Below are 18263 nucleotides of genomic sequence, written 5' to 3' on the forward strand. Positions count from 1 at the left end.
CATCCACCCTTATACAACCCCTGCTCCCAACCCCTTGCCTCATGGCTCATATACCCGCAATAGACATAGATGCAAGATCTGTCCCATACATCCTCCCACCACTACCTATTCCAGTCTAGTCACAAGCATCACCTGTTCCATCAAAGGCCTGTGAAACCAGTCATGTGACCTACAAGTTAAGCTGCAGCCACTGTACTGCATTCTATGTTGGCAAGACAACCAACAAGTTGCCTGTCCACCTGAATGGCTACCAACAAACTGTTACTATGGAACAGCTGGACCACCCAGTTGCTGAACACACTACCCAATATGACATTAATAGTTTCAGTAATTTCTTCACAGCCTGTGCCTTCCTGCTAACACTAGCTTTTCTGAATTGCACAGATGGGAAATCTCCCTGCAGTATATCCTATGTTCCCATAAAACTGCTGCCCTCAATCTTCATTAGTCATTATTCTTTACCCACCTATCCCTTTCCCTGACCCCATTCCCCACTCCCTCCCCCCCCCCTCCCCCCACTCCTGCCCTTTGTCTAACCTCCCAACTGCCAACTGCAGCTAGCTGAGCTAGATGCCCTACCTTCTCTCCACCTCGTCTTTGTATCTCTCACAAGCAGCCCCCAACCAAGATTGCTTCTCCCGTCATGTGCTGTTGCTCAGTCTAGCTGCATCAGCCAGAAACTGTGGTCGTGTGTGTGTGTGTGTGTGTGTGTGTGTGTGTGTGTGTCCAATGAAGGTCTGTTGGCCAAAAGCTTACTTGTTTGTCTTTTTGTTGTGCCTATCAGCGACTCAGCATGTACACTATAAGGCGAGTAGTAATCTATCCTCCTCATAATATTGACATACTTTAACATGTAATATGACTTGTAAAACTACTTGTACATTCATTTGGTTGCTGACAATTTCATTACAATACATTGCGTAGATTTTTGCGTCCATGGCCAAGCAGTGCAACAGACGACCAACAAAACATATAGGTGCCACTGCTGTTTATTACAGATATAAGAGACAGAACTCAAATACAATGTCCGTGAATTAATGTCCATACAATTTGAGTACAAATAGAAGTGTCACTCATAGATATTTCCTGGGCTGCACCTACATGATGAAATCCATGAATCATAGTAGGTAGCACAGCAGAAAGATCCGAGGATGGTCCAACCTGGCACATAAAGTATGCCCTCAAGTATGAAAGGCTCCAGGGATGTCAGGGGTGGGTGGGTATCAGAGGTGTAACTCAAAGACAATAGCTGTTCATGGGCCAAAAATGCTTCTATAACGTCAGGTGTTGGTGGTTGTCAGAGGTGATGGCTCAGTGACAGTTACTGGCTGGTTGATGATGCTTCAGGGATGTCAGGTGTAAGCAATTATCAGAACTGGTGTCTTAATGATGGCGGTCACCCATGGAATGACGTTCAGTGAGGCCTGGCACCTGGAATCAACAGACAGTGATTGTGCATAGTGCCGGTAACAGGTAAGTCCAATCAGAGGGTTGCTGGTGGATCAAAGATGAGAGCTACTGGCCACAGCAAGGACCAGCGGTGGCCTGAATACTCTCCAGCAGAGGGATACCTGCAGTGCTGAATGGACTCATGATGTGGCATGAGAAAGAGATCTCTGACTACAGTGCTCTCTATCACAATAGGAACACTGCCTGTCACTGAGATTGGAACCGCCAGACACTGTGGAAGCTATGTCAAGGTACAGTGTAAACAGCCTAAGCCATATCAGGTTAGGTTTGTAAACGGCTTGGTGAATTATGTTTATGTGATTTGTTTATTCACATCCTCCTGGAGAGGTGGCAGTCCATAATACTTTCCTGGTTTGCAGAGCAGTATAGTCCTAGGCCTATACTATATCCCTCTCCCTTAAAATACATGGTGCAGCCATCTCAAAGGTGAAGCAGCTGCTGCCATGAGAAGGCACCCCAGGAATGGAGAGCTATGGCATTGGCAGGCAATGCTGGCCAATAACCATGATACTTCCTCAACTGTGGCTGGCTATAAGAAAACAGGACTGACATTATGGTGATGCACTTGGGCTAACATCAGCCCAGTGCAGAGGCTGCTGCGAAAAGGCCGGCAACGAGTGGTGTCAGAGGCAGTGGAGGAGAAGGTATCTCCACAGTTGCCCGAGCTGACTCTGGTGCATCAACAGGTATCAGAGCTGACTCTGGTGCATCAACAGGTATCAGAGCTCATGTCAATGGATTCAGGACTGGCAAAAGATGCTGTCGTCCTGGAAATGAACTTTATAGAGAGAGGTGCCAGTCCACAATATATGCCTGGTATGCAGAGCTGTACAGTCCCAGGCAGATTCAATATACTGCTGTGCTTATATCAACATGTAGAAGAAACGTGAATTTTCAGAATTATTTACTTAGAAAACTTATATTTGCAAAGTCATCAATAAAGTAGTAAAGCAATTCACCAAAAATTGCTGTAATTTAGTTTTGATTAATTTACTCAAGACATTGCCAGTTAGGCATGAATTTTTGTTTTCTAAGAACATAGTAGTTCTCTATAGTTATTAATTGGTTACAGGAGATACAATCATTTCATCACTTGTTGTTTGAAGGTAACCATTATCTCATCAAGATCTACTCACAACCCACCTTTTTAGAGACACTTGGAAAATGTTCATCAAAGGTCTTTACAGTACCCCAATTACCCTTAATTTCATTGTGATTAAAATTAAGGACAGTATTGAAGGGCTTGCTGACTGTCTGTCCCACGTATTGCGCTATACATAATTTTGGTTATCTTACACAACTGACTAATTTTGTCCTGTAAACATGTACGTATGGGCATTAACTTTGTTTAGAATTTTGCAGTAGTTTCTGTAGCTCACTTTATCTGCATTGATAATTAAGAAATCCACGTGCTCAGCTACACTGTCCTAGCCAAAGACATGCCCTGATGTTGAAGTATTTTTGTTTGAACAGCTCTATGACACTGTAACCTTAACATGCTACACAGTATCTAAGATACTAGTGTGTCCTATTTTAGAGTACTGTTCCAGCACTTGGAGTCCTTACGAAGTAAGCATGGGAGAAATGCAGACATATTCTGCTAGGACTGTTGCAGGTTACTTCATCCCACACAAAAGTGTAATGTGGGTGCTTAGGGAGCTACAGGGGAATCTTTGGAAGAAACATGACATTGTCATCACAAAAACATGTTGACTGAATTTGGAGAACCCATGTCCGAGATAGACCGAGCAGCAATTCTTCTTCCTCCCAAGTGTAGCTCATAGTGGAATCATGAGCATCAAATAAGAGAGAGCAGGGGACATAGAATAGTCTGCAGACACTCATTTTTTCCTCATTTCATTAACAAATGAAACAGTAAAAGGATGGACACCCTGTTATCAATTATATTTCCTTAGAGACCTATTCAACAGGTTTTAAAGTATTTATTTAGGTTGATAAAGGTATACACGGTTCATCATAGGGTGTAATGCAATGTTTATTTAATCAAGCAATTAGTTAATTTCGTCTGACCATCATTGTCAACCATATTTGTAACATCTGAATTTCAGGTCCTTTTCAAATCACTTTCAATTAAAAGTAAAAAGTCTCCGTATTCTGTCATTTTATGAAAGAATCCACACTACAGTGACATCTTTTAAGATCTTACTCTGAAATACAAATGTTACAAATATGCTTGACAATGGTGCTTAGTCTAAATTAGCTAACTGCGTGATTAAATAAACATCACATTACAGTTTACTATGGATCATGTGTATGTTTATTAAGCATATGGAAGCTGTGGATCCCCACATATACAAAATTTTATTTATTTAGGTGTTGTAGACATAAAAATATGTGAGTCCAAAGACATCTTGAAGATAGTGGAAACACAAGGTAACCTCTAACAAGAGGACAATGATTGATATTTGCAGATTCAGTCTTTCTGTTCAGTTTTGAATAAATTTTTGAACATCACTTAGTCATATGGACATTTGGTTCATATCTATGCATGTCACTTTCCAAAATTTATATAAATAATGTGTTTGGAAAGACAAGAATATTCCGCCCCCTCCCCCATCTATATGCACATGAATGCGCGCGCGCGCGCACACACACGCACACACACACACACACACACACACACACACACACACACACACACACACACACACACACACACACACACACACAGTAGTAATTAAAACCAAATGTGATACGGCTGAACCTCTAAAGATTTTTTTTATGTTTTATTCATTTCAGAAAAATATATGCAGTTGAACGTGATCTGAAAAGATATGAAGTATTGAAGAATACAGTACAATTATCTGGTGCCACATGTGTCGAAACCCTGCTTGGTGATTCACTGAGCATAAGCAGCAGTGACGTTCCTGGTGTAGAGTATATTCTTGTTGATCCATCATGTTCTGGTTCAGGTAAGATGAATATAAGTATTGATTAAGTGTCATCTTAGTATCCAAAGGTGACTTTATTTTCGAAAACTAAAATCCAAAGATGACAGAATGGCTGACTGTTGTCTACCTTCAAAATGTTAAATTTCAGTATTACTAATAGTCACATTTTATTGTTTAAATGTCATCACACATAATGAGGTTGAAAGGTCTCACACGGGACCAGATTTCATTGTGTATGGGGAAACTTAGATAAACTGGACCTGTCCAGTTGGATATTCAGTAGGTCAAAATATGCTGTGCCTAGCCACTGAAGGTAGGCTCTGTTGAACTCTTGACTGTAATACTAGATTCTCCATGTCTCTCATATTGACTCTCGTTTCATCTTCTGTCGCATAATCAGACAGCTCCCCCCCCCCCCCCCCCACCCCTCCCCCCACCCCCCCCCCCGTCATAGAAGCCTTTAATGTACACTTTTTCCCATCCTGCTATGCATTTAATGACTGAATTCCACTTACACTCTCAGTGTAGGCACTTTTTGATTTTAATTCAGGGATTATATACCCTGGGAAATCCAGGTAAAATGTGAGGAGTTTTCCATGTTGGAAACGCACAGGAGTATTTTAGAATTCCAGAAACTTTTCATTGTTTTAATTTTCAGTTAATTTTTTGTAATTTTGACTGGCAAGAACTAATACCCTTACAGAGAATTTTACTTTAACCCTTACTACAGAATAATACTGCACCAATAAAACATAAACAAAACACCACCAAAATAAAACTTCCGTTTCAAAGAAAAAGTGCCATTTATAACATCAAAACACAGTGCACACACAAGTGCCTGTCAACAGCAAAATGTGTCAAATGCATTAGGATGAAGACTTATGCAGTACTTCATAATAAAACTGCTTTTGATGAGTCTAACATCACAACTGTTTAAATTTCTAGCAGATTGCAGGGAAATATGTTGAATGGTTGTTTGAGAAGCATTACTTTCAAAAGTAAATTTCTTTCTGTGGCAGGTGAGTTATGGCATGTGTCAGTATGTGCAATAAAGTTCTTAAATCACAGAGCACTTTATGCTCATTCAAAACTTAACGTTTTGACGACCAGTGACTCGGAATGATTTCAGAGCCAGAAGACCAGCCATTATGTCATTATTTAAAATTTTACTGATACATTTGTGTTTGATATTTCTTAAAGGATAACACACAATAAATGACCACATTTCAAGCTTAGTTTCTCATATTTATTTTAGTTCTGTCATAGATTACAGACTATGCAATAACAATCACAGATAGTGTAATTAGGCTTCAAAAAAATTGTAAGGCGAGTTCTTGAGCAATTTCAAACATAACCAGCTTTTCTGAGGAAAAGTCGAGGTGCTTGATGGAACATGTATTCATCCAGGTAACCCATGAAATGTGCGGTGCACAGCACTGAAATTTTTAATCCTGCTTTACTATTAGGATCCCACCTAGCAACACTCTCAGGGAAATGAAATGTTTGATGACCAATGTTATGTGCAAAAGTTAAGCTTTTTCTTGTAACCATACCGTACATATATTAATTTAAACCATTAAATTTTCCTAATTGTGTGTTCACACTACTTAAGAATGATGTTGCTATTGACTGGTTGCACACTTTTACTTGGGTCTGGAACAGAGGCTGCTGGGAGCGGAAGCTTGTGATTGGATCATAGCACATTGGCTACTGAGACAAGCTTCACCTGCTTTTCCCAAAGCAGCCAGCTTATAGGATATAAAAGAAACGAACATGTAATGGATTAATCTGTCACAAAAGTGACACAGAAGTATATGACAAGTCATAGAAGGTCCAGGTACAGCCTCCTCACTTACTTTTGTAAATAATATTAACAGTCACTACACATAGCAGTGCACTTAGCTGAAGACTACTCACAGTGGCTACTTATTGTTAAGGAGCACAATATTTTTACGTAGCTAAGGTTGACAATGAGTGAAAGTATTTCAGAGTGGTACAAAGACAGGCAATTTCCACTGATCATGAAGAGGGCCAACTAAAAGTGTACGACCTAGAGATCATACGTCCTATGCTCTGAATATATGCTGTCATTGGCTGGTGACATCACATGACATGAACTATAATCGGCTGGCAAAAGTGCATCATGCAGCACGATCTCAATTTCAGTACTTCAGAAGCTACAGTGCTGTACTTGGCGGAATTTGTATATATATATAATTTTGTAATATGAAAATACTCAATGTACATGTGGCCGTGCATCAAAATATCTTTTCAAAACCCTTTGTGTTTGCTGGATTTCATTTCCAAAAGTGCAGGGAAGTTCTGTGCTATTGTGAAAAACATTTACCATTCAAAGAATTGATAAGTTAATTACAGCTCTGAGAGAAAATATATTGTCACTTAACATAAAAAAAGCATATTTTCGCCAAGGAAAAAGTGAATTTGTAACTGAGAAATATCCAGAATTTTTTTTTCTTGTCCAGTTATACGCCCTGTAATTTCGCAAAAACTTGTTTTGACTTTCCTATATGCTGAACAAGCTTTTCTTAGGACCATTTTATTTTCGATTTATTTGAAATTTTCCTGTAGCTGTTTTGCTTTGACTTTCCTTCTCTTCCTATTTGTTTCATTCCTAAGTGACATATGTTGCTGTTTTCCTGTTAAATGTTTTGAATTTTGTGAGTTTATGTCTCTGTTTTTCAGACTAGTTTGTCTTTATTGCATAACTCCTTTCAGTCTGAAATCAGCATTGTCAGATTACATAAAGAATGATATGTTTAACTGAGCAGAATACTGCTTTGGAAGTTACAGGAAAGATTGTGAGCAGAAACAGCTTGTTTAAACTTCATAGGTAGAAGCTACCTCTGTAAGGCATTTTCCATTACTGTAATCCTGCTGGCCTCAATCTCTCTTAGGCCCCATATCCATACCCATACCCACCCCTACCCCCACCACCCCTGCCCCCACCACCCCCACCCCCACCACCACCATCCTTCAACCTGACACAGGATCTAACTTGATTCGTACTGGACCTACATCTTCTTCCCCACGGTCTCCAGTTTCTCTGCTCTGCCATCCGCTTCAAGTCGACTCCTCCACGTCGTCATGTGCTATACCAACTCACTGGTACTGGTGCTTGTGTTGCATTCCTATTCTATGCACCTGCTACTTCCCCCTCCTGTGTTCCTATCTTGTGCACTCACTGCCTTCCTCTTAGCAGTCAGCCACCCTTCCCCACCACCCCAATCAACCTTCAGAACTGCAGGTGGCATAAGGTAGTCATACAGGTGTGTGTTGGGGGAGGGGGATGGCACACTATGTACTCTTCCTCGAGGTAGAATTATTTGAAAGTTAGCATAATTTTCAGTCTAGTTCATGTACCTGGCAACAACTCAATGCCTCTGATGGTTGTTGTATCTTGTATTTATGGATACATAAGCTAATTTCAGCACATAAACAGAAATATGCACTACCAAATTTATTAGCACTCTTTCTTGCATGAGTTGTGGGTTTATTTCTTGTATGTAGCCATTCCATTATTTACTTAAACCCTTGTTGCTTGTGAACAGATGAATGAAATGTCACTTAAATTGCATTTGAGTAATGTATTTATATATAAAGGAGCCAGTACATTCAAAGACCATTATAAACTCTGCACATCTGTTGACCATTTAACACACTTGTGTAGTACCTAAATGCTCTCTGGATGATGGCACACACACTCATTTGTTTTTACTGTAATGCAGGCTTTAGAAGTGATCATTAAATTGTAGGTGTTATTTCCTCACACTGTCTGTTCTAAACTCTTCATTTAATTTGTGTTAATGAGAACAAACAAGTCAACTTATTGAGATTTAACACTAAAGAGGAACTGTTCATGTTAGTGCATTACTACTTATCTGTGTTGTTGTTTTTACTTTATGATGTGACAATTTTCTTCAAAATTGATCAGCTACATAGGAGTTGGCATTTTGTTGTTCTTCTCTGGAAGTGAAAACTGCCCGAGGTTCTGTGTAAGCTCTCAGAAAACAACACACAAAAAAGTTTTAACAGCAGTGATATGGATTCTACTTTGTAGACAGCCACCACTAATTGAACATATTCAGTAAACACACTAATTACATTATCACTCTCAACTCTTTTGAGCCAGAACCATGAAGAATCCACATTTTCAGATGTAGCTCAAGAAATAATCTGTAGTAAACTTATTGACCGCAGCCACGAAATTTATTGAGAGCCAACTGAAGATTGTCACATTGTAACAACACTGTTCAAAATTAAAAAAGAATTTTGCATTAACTCAGTGACAAACAACTTCTTTGGAATGCAAGTAGCCTTTTTTGTTTGTTGTGAAACCTCATATTTTTCATCCTGTATTGTAAATCCTCAGTGTCAATGAATCTTAATATGAGAGTAAGTCAAAAATTATCCAGACTTTCTCTGTGACTAGGGACCTGAGAAAATTCACATTTTGCAATAAATGTGAATATAGGAACAAAATATGTTTCAAAATGTAAAAACCCAAAATTATTCAATAGACGTCATTTCATTGTGAAATTAGTTTTCAGTTACTGGTATTGTACATTATCTGGTGAAGCTCAATTTGAAAAGATAATTTGTGTAAGAATGTGTTTGCAAACTGAAAGGTACATGAACACAAGGCATCAGTGAGCTGTGTGCTCAGGCACCATGCAATCATGAGTGGTTGAATTGTCTGTATAAAATACATGCCACATAATGCAACATAGTACTCAGTTGTGGGACCTAGAATCTTAGAACAAAGAAAAGTGTACATTTTTTTTACTATTTAAAATTCAAAAATTGTAATAATACGGACACATTAAGATGACAGTTTTCGGAATCAGGTGTTTTGAACAGCAGGTCAAATAGCAGTAGAGGTTGGACCTGAAATGTCTTGTTTCATCATGCATAACTCAACATATAATTGCACAGTAGCCATTAGTGATTGCTTTGTGTTGTGCCTTGGTCTTTGTTTTCTTTTCTTATTTTGAAGTTAGTTCATCAAGGAGTTTAATTATTACCATCACAACACCAGATAATTGATAATCCCTGTGACCATATGTCTGTTCTGCTTTCATAAAAATGCTGAGATGGGGAGGCAGGAATTTTTTCCCTGCACCACTCCTCTCCCCTCTGGCAGTCATAATTCTAGTTTGTTTACACTCGCAGCTGACTGGCACATTATAATGTCTGCATTTTAGCAACAGAAAAAGAAAACCATTAATGTATTGTGACCAAGCCAAAATTCTCCCCAGGGTGCAAGTAATAGTTATTTTCAGTTGTTGGTTCTATCTGTAGTTTTGTCAAGTGTGGGTCACATGGTTATGAATGCTCCCAAAAGGGTGACATCAGTATTCTGCAGATTCTCAGCAGTTTAGACTAACCATCTTCAACAAAATAATCAAAGAAAATGAGTTGTGGGTTCATCACTATAAACCAGAGTTAAAGTTAAAGAAGGGTGGCACATATGGTCATAGATTTTGAAGAGTGGGAATGTTGAGGTAGATGTAGATGTGTTAGAGCATGCAGTGGAAATATTTAGAAATGCGAACTAAGCTGCTACTTGTTATAGGAATGAAATTGGCAAAGAGTTCTGTTTATAGAACAAGATAAAAGAATGGATGTACTGTACTGCAGACCAATACACTTGGTATCCTTCTGTTGTAGATTCAAAGAGCAAATTATAAATTTGGACATTCTGAGGATATTGGAGGACAAAAGCATATCTCCAAGAATCAGCACAGGTTCAGCAGTAATCATTCATGTTAAACACAACTTGCTTGTTTCACACACAATATCAATTCAGACCTCACATAAAGAAAACTGTTTAATTGTGTAATAGCAATTAATTAAGGCAATAGTGTATCATAAATAAGTAAATTAATATCTATTGTAAGCCATCAATTGAAGGTTCCACATTTGTTTGCGTATTTTTCAGAAAAAGAAAACATTTCATAGGTGCGAATGTTGGACTAGGTTTGTTTACATTATCATATACTGTAAGTTATGTGATTATTTCAGTAAAATACAGTTTGTGTTGTTAGTTTAGTCTTACACACTATCCATTTCATTCCCTAGTAAGTAGCTGCAGTGCAAAGTTTGGATCTCGGGCATGGATGTGTGTGATGTCCTTAGGTTAGTTAGGTTTAAGTAGTTCTGAGTTCTAGGGGACTTATGACTTCAGCAGTTAAGTCCCATAGTGCTCAGAGCCATTTTTTGAAAAGTTTGGAAATAAGTGAAAATTGCATATAGTGTAGGCTCAGCTCATTGTTTACTTTTGTGTAGTTATGTAGTTTCTATTTCTCTGGAAATTTTGAATTAGTATCCAAACTTTAGGCCTATACTTTCTTAGAAATTTTATATATTAATTGAATAGTCTAGGAATTTATTCTTGGTTAATTTAGACTAAAGGTAAAATTTGTTTGCCATGAGTGAGAAATGTATTACTTGCCATAGGATCGATAGTTCTTGGATATGACGTGAGGGTTGTTACAGTTTCTTTCATATGGATGACTGTAGTGGTGTGGGAATTGGGGAAATAAACAAATCTCATTGGTTGTGTACAATCTGGTGTAGAGATAGGAAGATAGCAGGACGAGGAGAAAATTGCTGCTCTTCATTCACATTGATAAAACAGGCAGCCAGAAAGCAAATTTTAATGTACACAATTCATGCAAACAGCCCCTTATTGAAACTGGAGGTATTCAAAAATTGACAGAAAAATTAGATTTATCCAATTGTAATCCAGACAGTACAGAAAATTATTTATCCTTATTGCATCAGAGTATCCGAAGATTAAGGGGTAAGCTTAATGAGTTGCTTATGTGTGCGGAAGAATTAGAATTGAGCAAACCAGTTGATATAATCTGCCTCTCTAAACATCATGTGTTAAATGTTGCAGGATGCAAGTTAGCTTCTTACTTCTGCAGAGAAAATGTGGAGGAAGGAGGAGCTGCCACATTTGTCAGAAACTGTTTTGACTTCAAGAATATTGATATTAATAAATTTTGCTCAGAGCAGCACTTAGAAACTTGTGCAACAGAAGTAGTATTTCATAATGGAAAAATGTCATATCACAAAACCAATAGCAAATGGACTACCTGATCATGACATGCAGCATCTTTTGTTAAATGTTGAAACTTGTGAGGATAAATAATCTATTAAATCTGAGCACAGAAGGGTAATAAATCAGTCAAAAATTGAGAATTTTAAGAGATTGCTCAAAGGCGTGGACTGGATAGATACTTCTGACTAAAACAGAAAATGCAGAGCATTCATTAATAAAGTTACTTCCACTTTTGAAAATTGTTTTCCCCTAAAGGTAACTCAAGTCAAACAGAAGTAAAAAAAATAAACCATGTATTAAACAAGGAATAAAGATATGTGGGACAAAAAGAAGAATGTACTTATTATCTGATGTTAGCATTGTAAAACATTGTGTGGAATACTGCAAAATATTGAAGCATGTGATCCGGAAATGCAAGCATCTTTATTATGAGAAAAAGATAATTATATCAGGCAACAAAATAAAAACTGTATGGGAGATAATGAAGACAGAGACAGGTGGGCTCTAAAAATAAATGAGTCATTGGTAACAAGTGCATGTAGTGTTTCAAACCTCTTAAATAATTGCTGTGTTTGTGTTACTGACAGCTTGGGGTTATTAGGTTCAGTAAACAGTGCAATGGAATATCCAACACCACTCAAAAACAAGTAACTCCAGTCAAATGGAAGTCACACTCATGTCTCCCAAAGAAGTAACATGCATCATAAAATCTTTAAAATCTAACTGTCCTGGTGATTATGATAACGTATCATGAAGTTAATCAAAAAGTGCTTATGTGAGTTGAATTCTATCTGAAGTTATTTCTATAATCAATCTCTTATTAGCGGAACATTTCCAGACTGGCTAAAATATGCTGAAGTTAAGCCTCTTTACAAGAAGCGAGGTAAAGAGATACCATCAAACTATCGACCAGTTTCACTTTTACTGGATTTTTTCCAAAAATATTTGAAAAGGTTGTGTTCAAGCATCTCCTTAGGCACTTGACTGCAAATGATACATTCTCCATTTCACAGTTCATGTTTGTTACGGTTTCCGATACAGGACAGCTTTTTACACGTACAATGAGAATGTACTTAATTCACTAAATAACAAACTAGAAGCTAGTGGCATTTTCCGTGACCTGTCAGAAACCTTTGACAGTGTGAATCACAGCAGTCTCTTCAGTAAATCAAAATATTATGGTTTCACTGGCAGTGCTGTGAAATGGTTCGATTCTTACCTAACTAACAGGAAATAAAGGTGGTGGTGGTGGTTGTTGTGAAATATCTGTGCAGCAAGCAATCAGTCTTCGTCTGATTGGGAATTAATTTCGTGCGGTGTTCCTTGAGGTTACATCTTGGGTCTCTAGCTTTTTCTTGTGCACATTAATGACCACTCGTCTGTTATATTGCCAGATGCCAAGTTTGTTTTGTTATCAGGTGGTACAAACACTGCAATAACTATCAAGTCATGTACATTTAGAAATGATTGTTACTTAAATTTTCACTGACTTTAAATAAATGATTTAAAGCTTATTCACTGTCATTAAACTTTGAAAAGACTGACTATATGCAGTTCAAAGCCTATAAGAGATTTCCTTCCAGCATGTGTATAACATATGAAGACATGTAAATCAAAGAGGTTGACAGTGTTAAATTTCTGGGGTTACTACTCAATAAAAATAAATCTAGTTGGGAAGATCATATCACAGAATTGCTGAAGCAACTAAACAAGTCTGTATTTGCAGTGAGAATGATGACAGATGTAGGAGCTATAAATATAAAGAAACTTACACACTTTCATTGTATTATATCATAAGGATCATATTCTGGGCTAACTTGTCAAACTGAGCAAAAGTTTTTAGCATACAAAAGCATGTAATAAGACTCATTTGTGGTGTAAATACAAGAACATAATGTGTAGACACCTATTCAAGGAACTCTGGTTCTAACCACTGCTTCTCAGTTTATTTATTCCGCAATGAAATTTGTTGCAAGTATATATCTCTATTTCCAACCAATAGCTCATAACATAATATTAGTACTAGGAATAAGAACAATCTAAATTAAGAACAAAAATCACTTACCTTCGTCCAAAAATGGGTCCAGTATTCAGGTACACACACTTTCGATAAATTGCCAGCAACTATTAAACAGTTTAAACATAATTTGGAAGACTTTTTTATACACAACTCCTTGTACTCAGTAGATGAATATCTTAACAGGGACTGTTAGACCAGCTTAAGTAAAAATGTCTGATAGATTTCAATTTTGACAGCACTTGGTCACAACAGTCCAGATTAGGTATTTTGTGTGTGATAAACTTATTAAAAGTGCATAACTATGTTTCATTCTGACAGTGTATTAATTCTGTGAATATTATCAATTCCAGTTGACTGTAATGTACTCACCTATTTTCACCATCTCCTGACAGATTATCAGGGTAGTGAATATTATATTCAGATGTTTTTGCTTTATATTTTATACTTTGAATTATTCCACACCCTCTCATTTTTGGGTCTGTGGTATGAAAACTGAATCAAGTTAAACTAATCTAATCTAATCTAATGTAGCATACAATAGGTACAGATCACTAGATAGAACCACCTTCCTAGATTTCTGAAACACACTCAGCACCTCATCACATAATTGATTGATAAACAAGGTTATACAGTGTATCTTTGCAAATAAGTGAAAGCCTTGAACAATTTTTTGCTAGTAGAAATCAGTATATTATATTGAATGGCAAATATTCAACAGAAACAAAAGTAACATCACATATGCTCCAGGAAAATTTAATAGGATTACTGTTGTTCTCAGTATATATAAATTATTATTTGTGACATAGGGTTAACAACACACTCAGATTGTGATGGTGCAGTTATCTACAGTGAAGTTTTTTGGAAAATTAAATAAATAAATGCAGACAACAAAAACTGTGTTGTCACATGGTGTACTGCATGAAGCCTTAAAGATTGGTAAAACCGTAACAAACTGAAAAAACTCAACATGACATGATTACAAAATATGTGTTTAATTTCTGTAGCCTGTCACTTGATTTTGAGTAATATCAGTAGCAGGGAAAGCAGCTAAAAGTCTTACATTTGTAGGGAACATCTCCAAAAGTTTGACATGTCGCTAAAGGAAACAACATATCAGATGCTAATGTGACCAGTATTGATCCTGTGTTTGAAGTTGGAATGTGGAAGAAAGAAAAGAAAATTCAGAGAGGTGCTGTTAGGTCCATGTACTGTCCTTTCTGTTTGTATGTTCTATAACATAAGCTATTCTTTTATCCTTGGTGCATTTGGTCCTCTCTTACATGCTTCTTTCACTGTATGGCAATAATTGCTGCAGATGTGGAAGAAGACTCATATCCCCCACCCCTCCAAGTCAGCGGTCCATTTTTTTTTCTTTTGTCCTTCGTCTATATATAAATTAACAATGCAACTTCCATTTGCTTACTCTACATCTACATCGATACTCTGCAAGCCACCATATGGTGCATGACAGATGGTAACCTGCACCACTACTAGTCGTTTCCTTTCCTGTTCCACTCGCAAATAGAGCGAGGAAAAAATGACTATCTATATGCCTCCGTATAAGCCCTAATGCCTCATATCTTATCTTTGCGGCCCTTATGCGCAATGTATGTTGGCGGCAGTAGACTCGTTTGGCAGTCAGCTGATTCTCTAAATTTCTTATTCTCATGTGAAATGAATGATATGGTCACAGTGAAACTTTATAGACATATTTTGAATTGTAAATGTTACCTTCATTCACTTGAAGTCAATGTCAACATTTTTATCAGTTTCAGACATTTCATCTATCTGTTTGACATTAACATATTTTACTCTGTATCTATGCTTCAATGTGAGTGAAAAAAAAAAACAGCAAAAAGAATATGATTTTAAAGAATCATAAATATTTAAGGCTATTTAAAATCATTGGGTAATCCGTATGCATTGAACTCCTAAAGAAATTATTTCTTTATTAACACTATTTTATAATTTGTTTCTTTGTAGGTATTGTGGACAGAATCGAGTTGGAACCAGAAAGGAGCAGTGATCCATCTCGTCTTTACAAGCTGGGTGGCTTTCAGATTAAACTATTGCACCATGCTCTTACAGAGTTCCCACTTGCAAAAAAAGTAATTTATTCTACATGCTCATTGAATGTTGAAGAAAATGAAGAAGTTGTGCAGAAAGTTATATCATATTTCCCTGACCCACCAGAGTTTAAGCTTGTTAAGAAAATTTTGCCTGACACATGGAAAAACCGTGGTAATAAATGTTATGTAGGTGGTAAATATTGCCTGTATTCAAGACCAGAGGAGGATTTAACCAATGGCTTCTTTATTGCAGTATTCGAAAGGCATAATGGTTCATGCGAAGAAGAAAAATGTACTGACAAATATACTGGGAACTCAGAAAAACCTGAAGAAACCAGCTTAAAAATACCAGAAACTGGTACGGCACACACAGAAATTGCTCCTTCGCATGATATTTTGAAGGACGATGATAGGAAATTAAAGCTTGTCAAGAATCGCAGAAAGAAAAGTAAATTAAAGATATATGATGGAAATACCACTGCTCTCGAAGAAACTATAGAGGATGAGCTCGATGGACTTACAAGGGCAGCTACTACCAGTGGAAAGACATATCAGACAGAAAATTTTCAAAAGGAGGATTCTGTAGTACACAATCGCACAGAGAATCTCTGTCATGAGACCAGACCTCCAAAATTTAGTCAAAACTTAAAAGCAGAAAAACTAAAAAAAAGAAAGAGTGTGTGTGATCATACAAATAGTCCACAGGAGACTACTTCTGACTCTCTCCTTGGTGACACTCCAACTGTTAATATAATATCTGAAAAAATTTCTCACATTGAGTCCAACACTTCACCCAAAAATTGGATTGTAGAGACTGGAAACAGAACAAAATCAAAATATGAAGTAAGTGATGATTATGATACAGTATCAGTGAACCACAAACAAAAGAAACAAAAAGCTACTAGTGAATTTATTTTTAGGGGAAGAATAGATAAATCAGAAAGTCACAGTTCTACTCTCGACAAACATAGTTTAAGACTTGATATTCCAAAAGAAGTAGTTAATATGAAAAAGAAAAAGAAGAAATTGGTAGAAAAATCCAATGAACTTGGTGATGTACAAGAATCTGAAGACAGCAATATGCTGAATAAAAGACACAGCCTCAAAAAGAAAAGACCATCTCATTATGATGATGATAGTGGCAGTGTAAACATTTTAAGCAGTGTGACAAGAACTGATCTGAATAATGTTATCAGTGATAATTATGACAATCCACCCAATAAATTTAGTTATAATCTGGAAGAAACAAATCATTCAAAAAAGAAAAAAAGGAAGAAAGAGGAAAAATGTGATAGGTAGCATATTCGAAAATGAACTGAGGTTCTCGCATGGAATTTAATGCTGATATTATTGATCAGTGTTATTTCCCTAGGTATCCTGGAATGGTAATATGATTTTGTGTGTACCCATGTCGAAGACTGCTGTGTTTGGTAAATGTGCTGGTATTGGGTACGTACAGTTCAACAGGAATTCCATGACACAATATAAGAACAATTGTCCTCCTTAAATGTAATATGAAATGGAAATAAAGGCATGTCATCAACAAAAATGTCTTTAGGCTAGTAATATACACCAGACTAGTGTGTTGTATACCCTAGAAGAGCACAGCTTTGAGAAGTGCATTGCAAAGAAAAAACCAAAATACACATGTTGTAGAATCAAATTGTGCCATACCAGTCAAGAATGAAGAATGTCCCTTCTGTGTCTCCATTTTCTAGACAGTCACACATATAATGACTAGACATGAACAAGAATTGTTTCCATCTTTGTGAATAAAAATGTTAAATGGGTTTCACCAAACTGATCGGTATGCTGTATTTGGAACTTGTATTTGTTTCTTACAGACTATTTTGATGTCTGATTTTAATAAAACTGTATTTCTTATTTGCATTACTTTATTATTTTCAATGTGATACATGTCATTTGTTTGATTGTTTTACAGCCACATGCATTTCTTTACCTCTGTAAGTTTTAAGCATAAACCAGACAGATAATGCACAAGTGCATTAAGGTGCGATTCCGAACACGGCGACAGCGACCGACCGCGACTGCAGAAGACAGATTGCAACGCTGCTGCCTGCATTCGGTGCATTGTGGAACGCTGCGACAGACAAGCTATGCAGTTGCCGGGAACAACTGCGCGAGGGCGAGATGTCTGTTAACACCACCGCTGTTATTGCACTGTTGTTGGAAGAGGAAGACAATGACACTTTATTGTTGCATTCCAGGAAAAGACGAAAGCTGGTAATGCCTTTATATAAAAGTAGAACTGCAGAAGGTAGTTACACCGCACTGATAAAAAGACATTTGTTAGATGATTAAAATATCTTCAGGAGCTACTGTCGTTTAAATAAAAGACAGTTTAATTTCGTGCTCAGTTTTATTAAAGATGACCTAATTCCACAGTGCCTAAGAACGCAATAAGTGCAGAAGAAAAGTTATGTTTGACGCTGGCGTAAGTCCACAAAATGTTCTACAGTATTAGATTGTGCTGCAGTTCCAAGACTTTGTGGGAGAGTTGTGGAAGTTGAAGGGCTGCTGTTAGCACTTGGCTGATGTGTGTTGCATTGTGCAGCCATTATTTCATAATCAGAAATGATCATACTAATTTTTCTTTTGGCTTCTGCCTTATAAACTGGAGGTAAACTCCTTACAACTGTGCTGATGTGATGGAAAAATAAGTCAATATCATCATCTTTGTGTTC

The 18263-nt window shown here is 37.1% G+C and overlaps 1 protein-coding gene across 1 annotated transcript in view; it reads left to right on the forward strand.

Moving 5' to 3' along the window:
* LOC126354681 (28S rRNA (cytosine-C(5))-methyltransferase) overlaps positions 1 to 17446 on the forward strand; it is a 79433-nt gene extending 61987 nt beyond the window's left edge. Inside the window, exons 5-6 of the mRNA XM_050004484.1 lie at positions 4231 to 4403; positions 15473 to 17446. Coding sequence (XP_049860441.1) covers positions 4231 to 4403; positions 15473 to 16857 — 1558 coding nt within the window. The 3' untranslated portion in view covers positions 16858 to 17446. The remainder of the gene's footprint in view (positions 1 to 4230; positions 4404 to 15472) is intronic.
* Positions 17447 to 18263: the final 817 nt, after the last annotated feature.

Source organism: Schistocerca gregaria, chromosome 3, assembly GCF_023897955.1.
Source record: "Schistocerca gregaria isolate iqSchGreg1 chromosome 3, iqSchGreg1.2, whole genome shotgun sequence".
Classification (NCBI taxonomy): domain Eukaryota; kingdom Metazoa; phylum Arthropoda; class Insecta; order Orthoptera; family Acrididae; genus Schistocerca; species Schistocerca gregaria.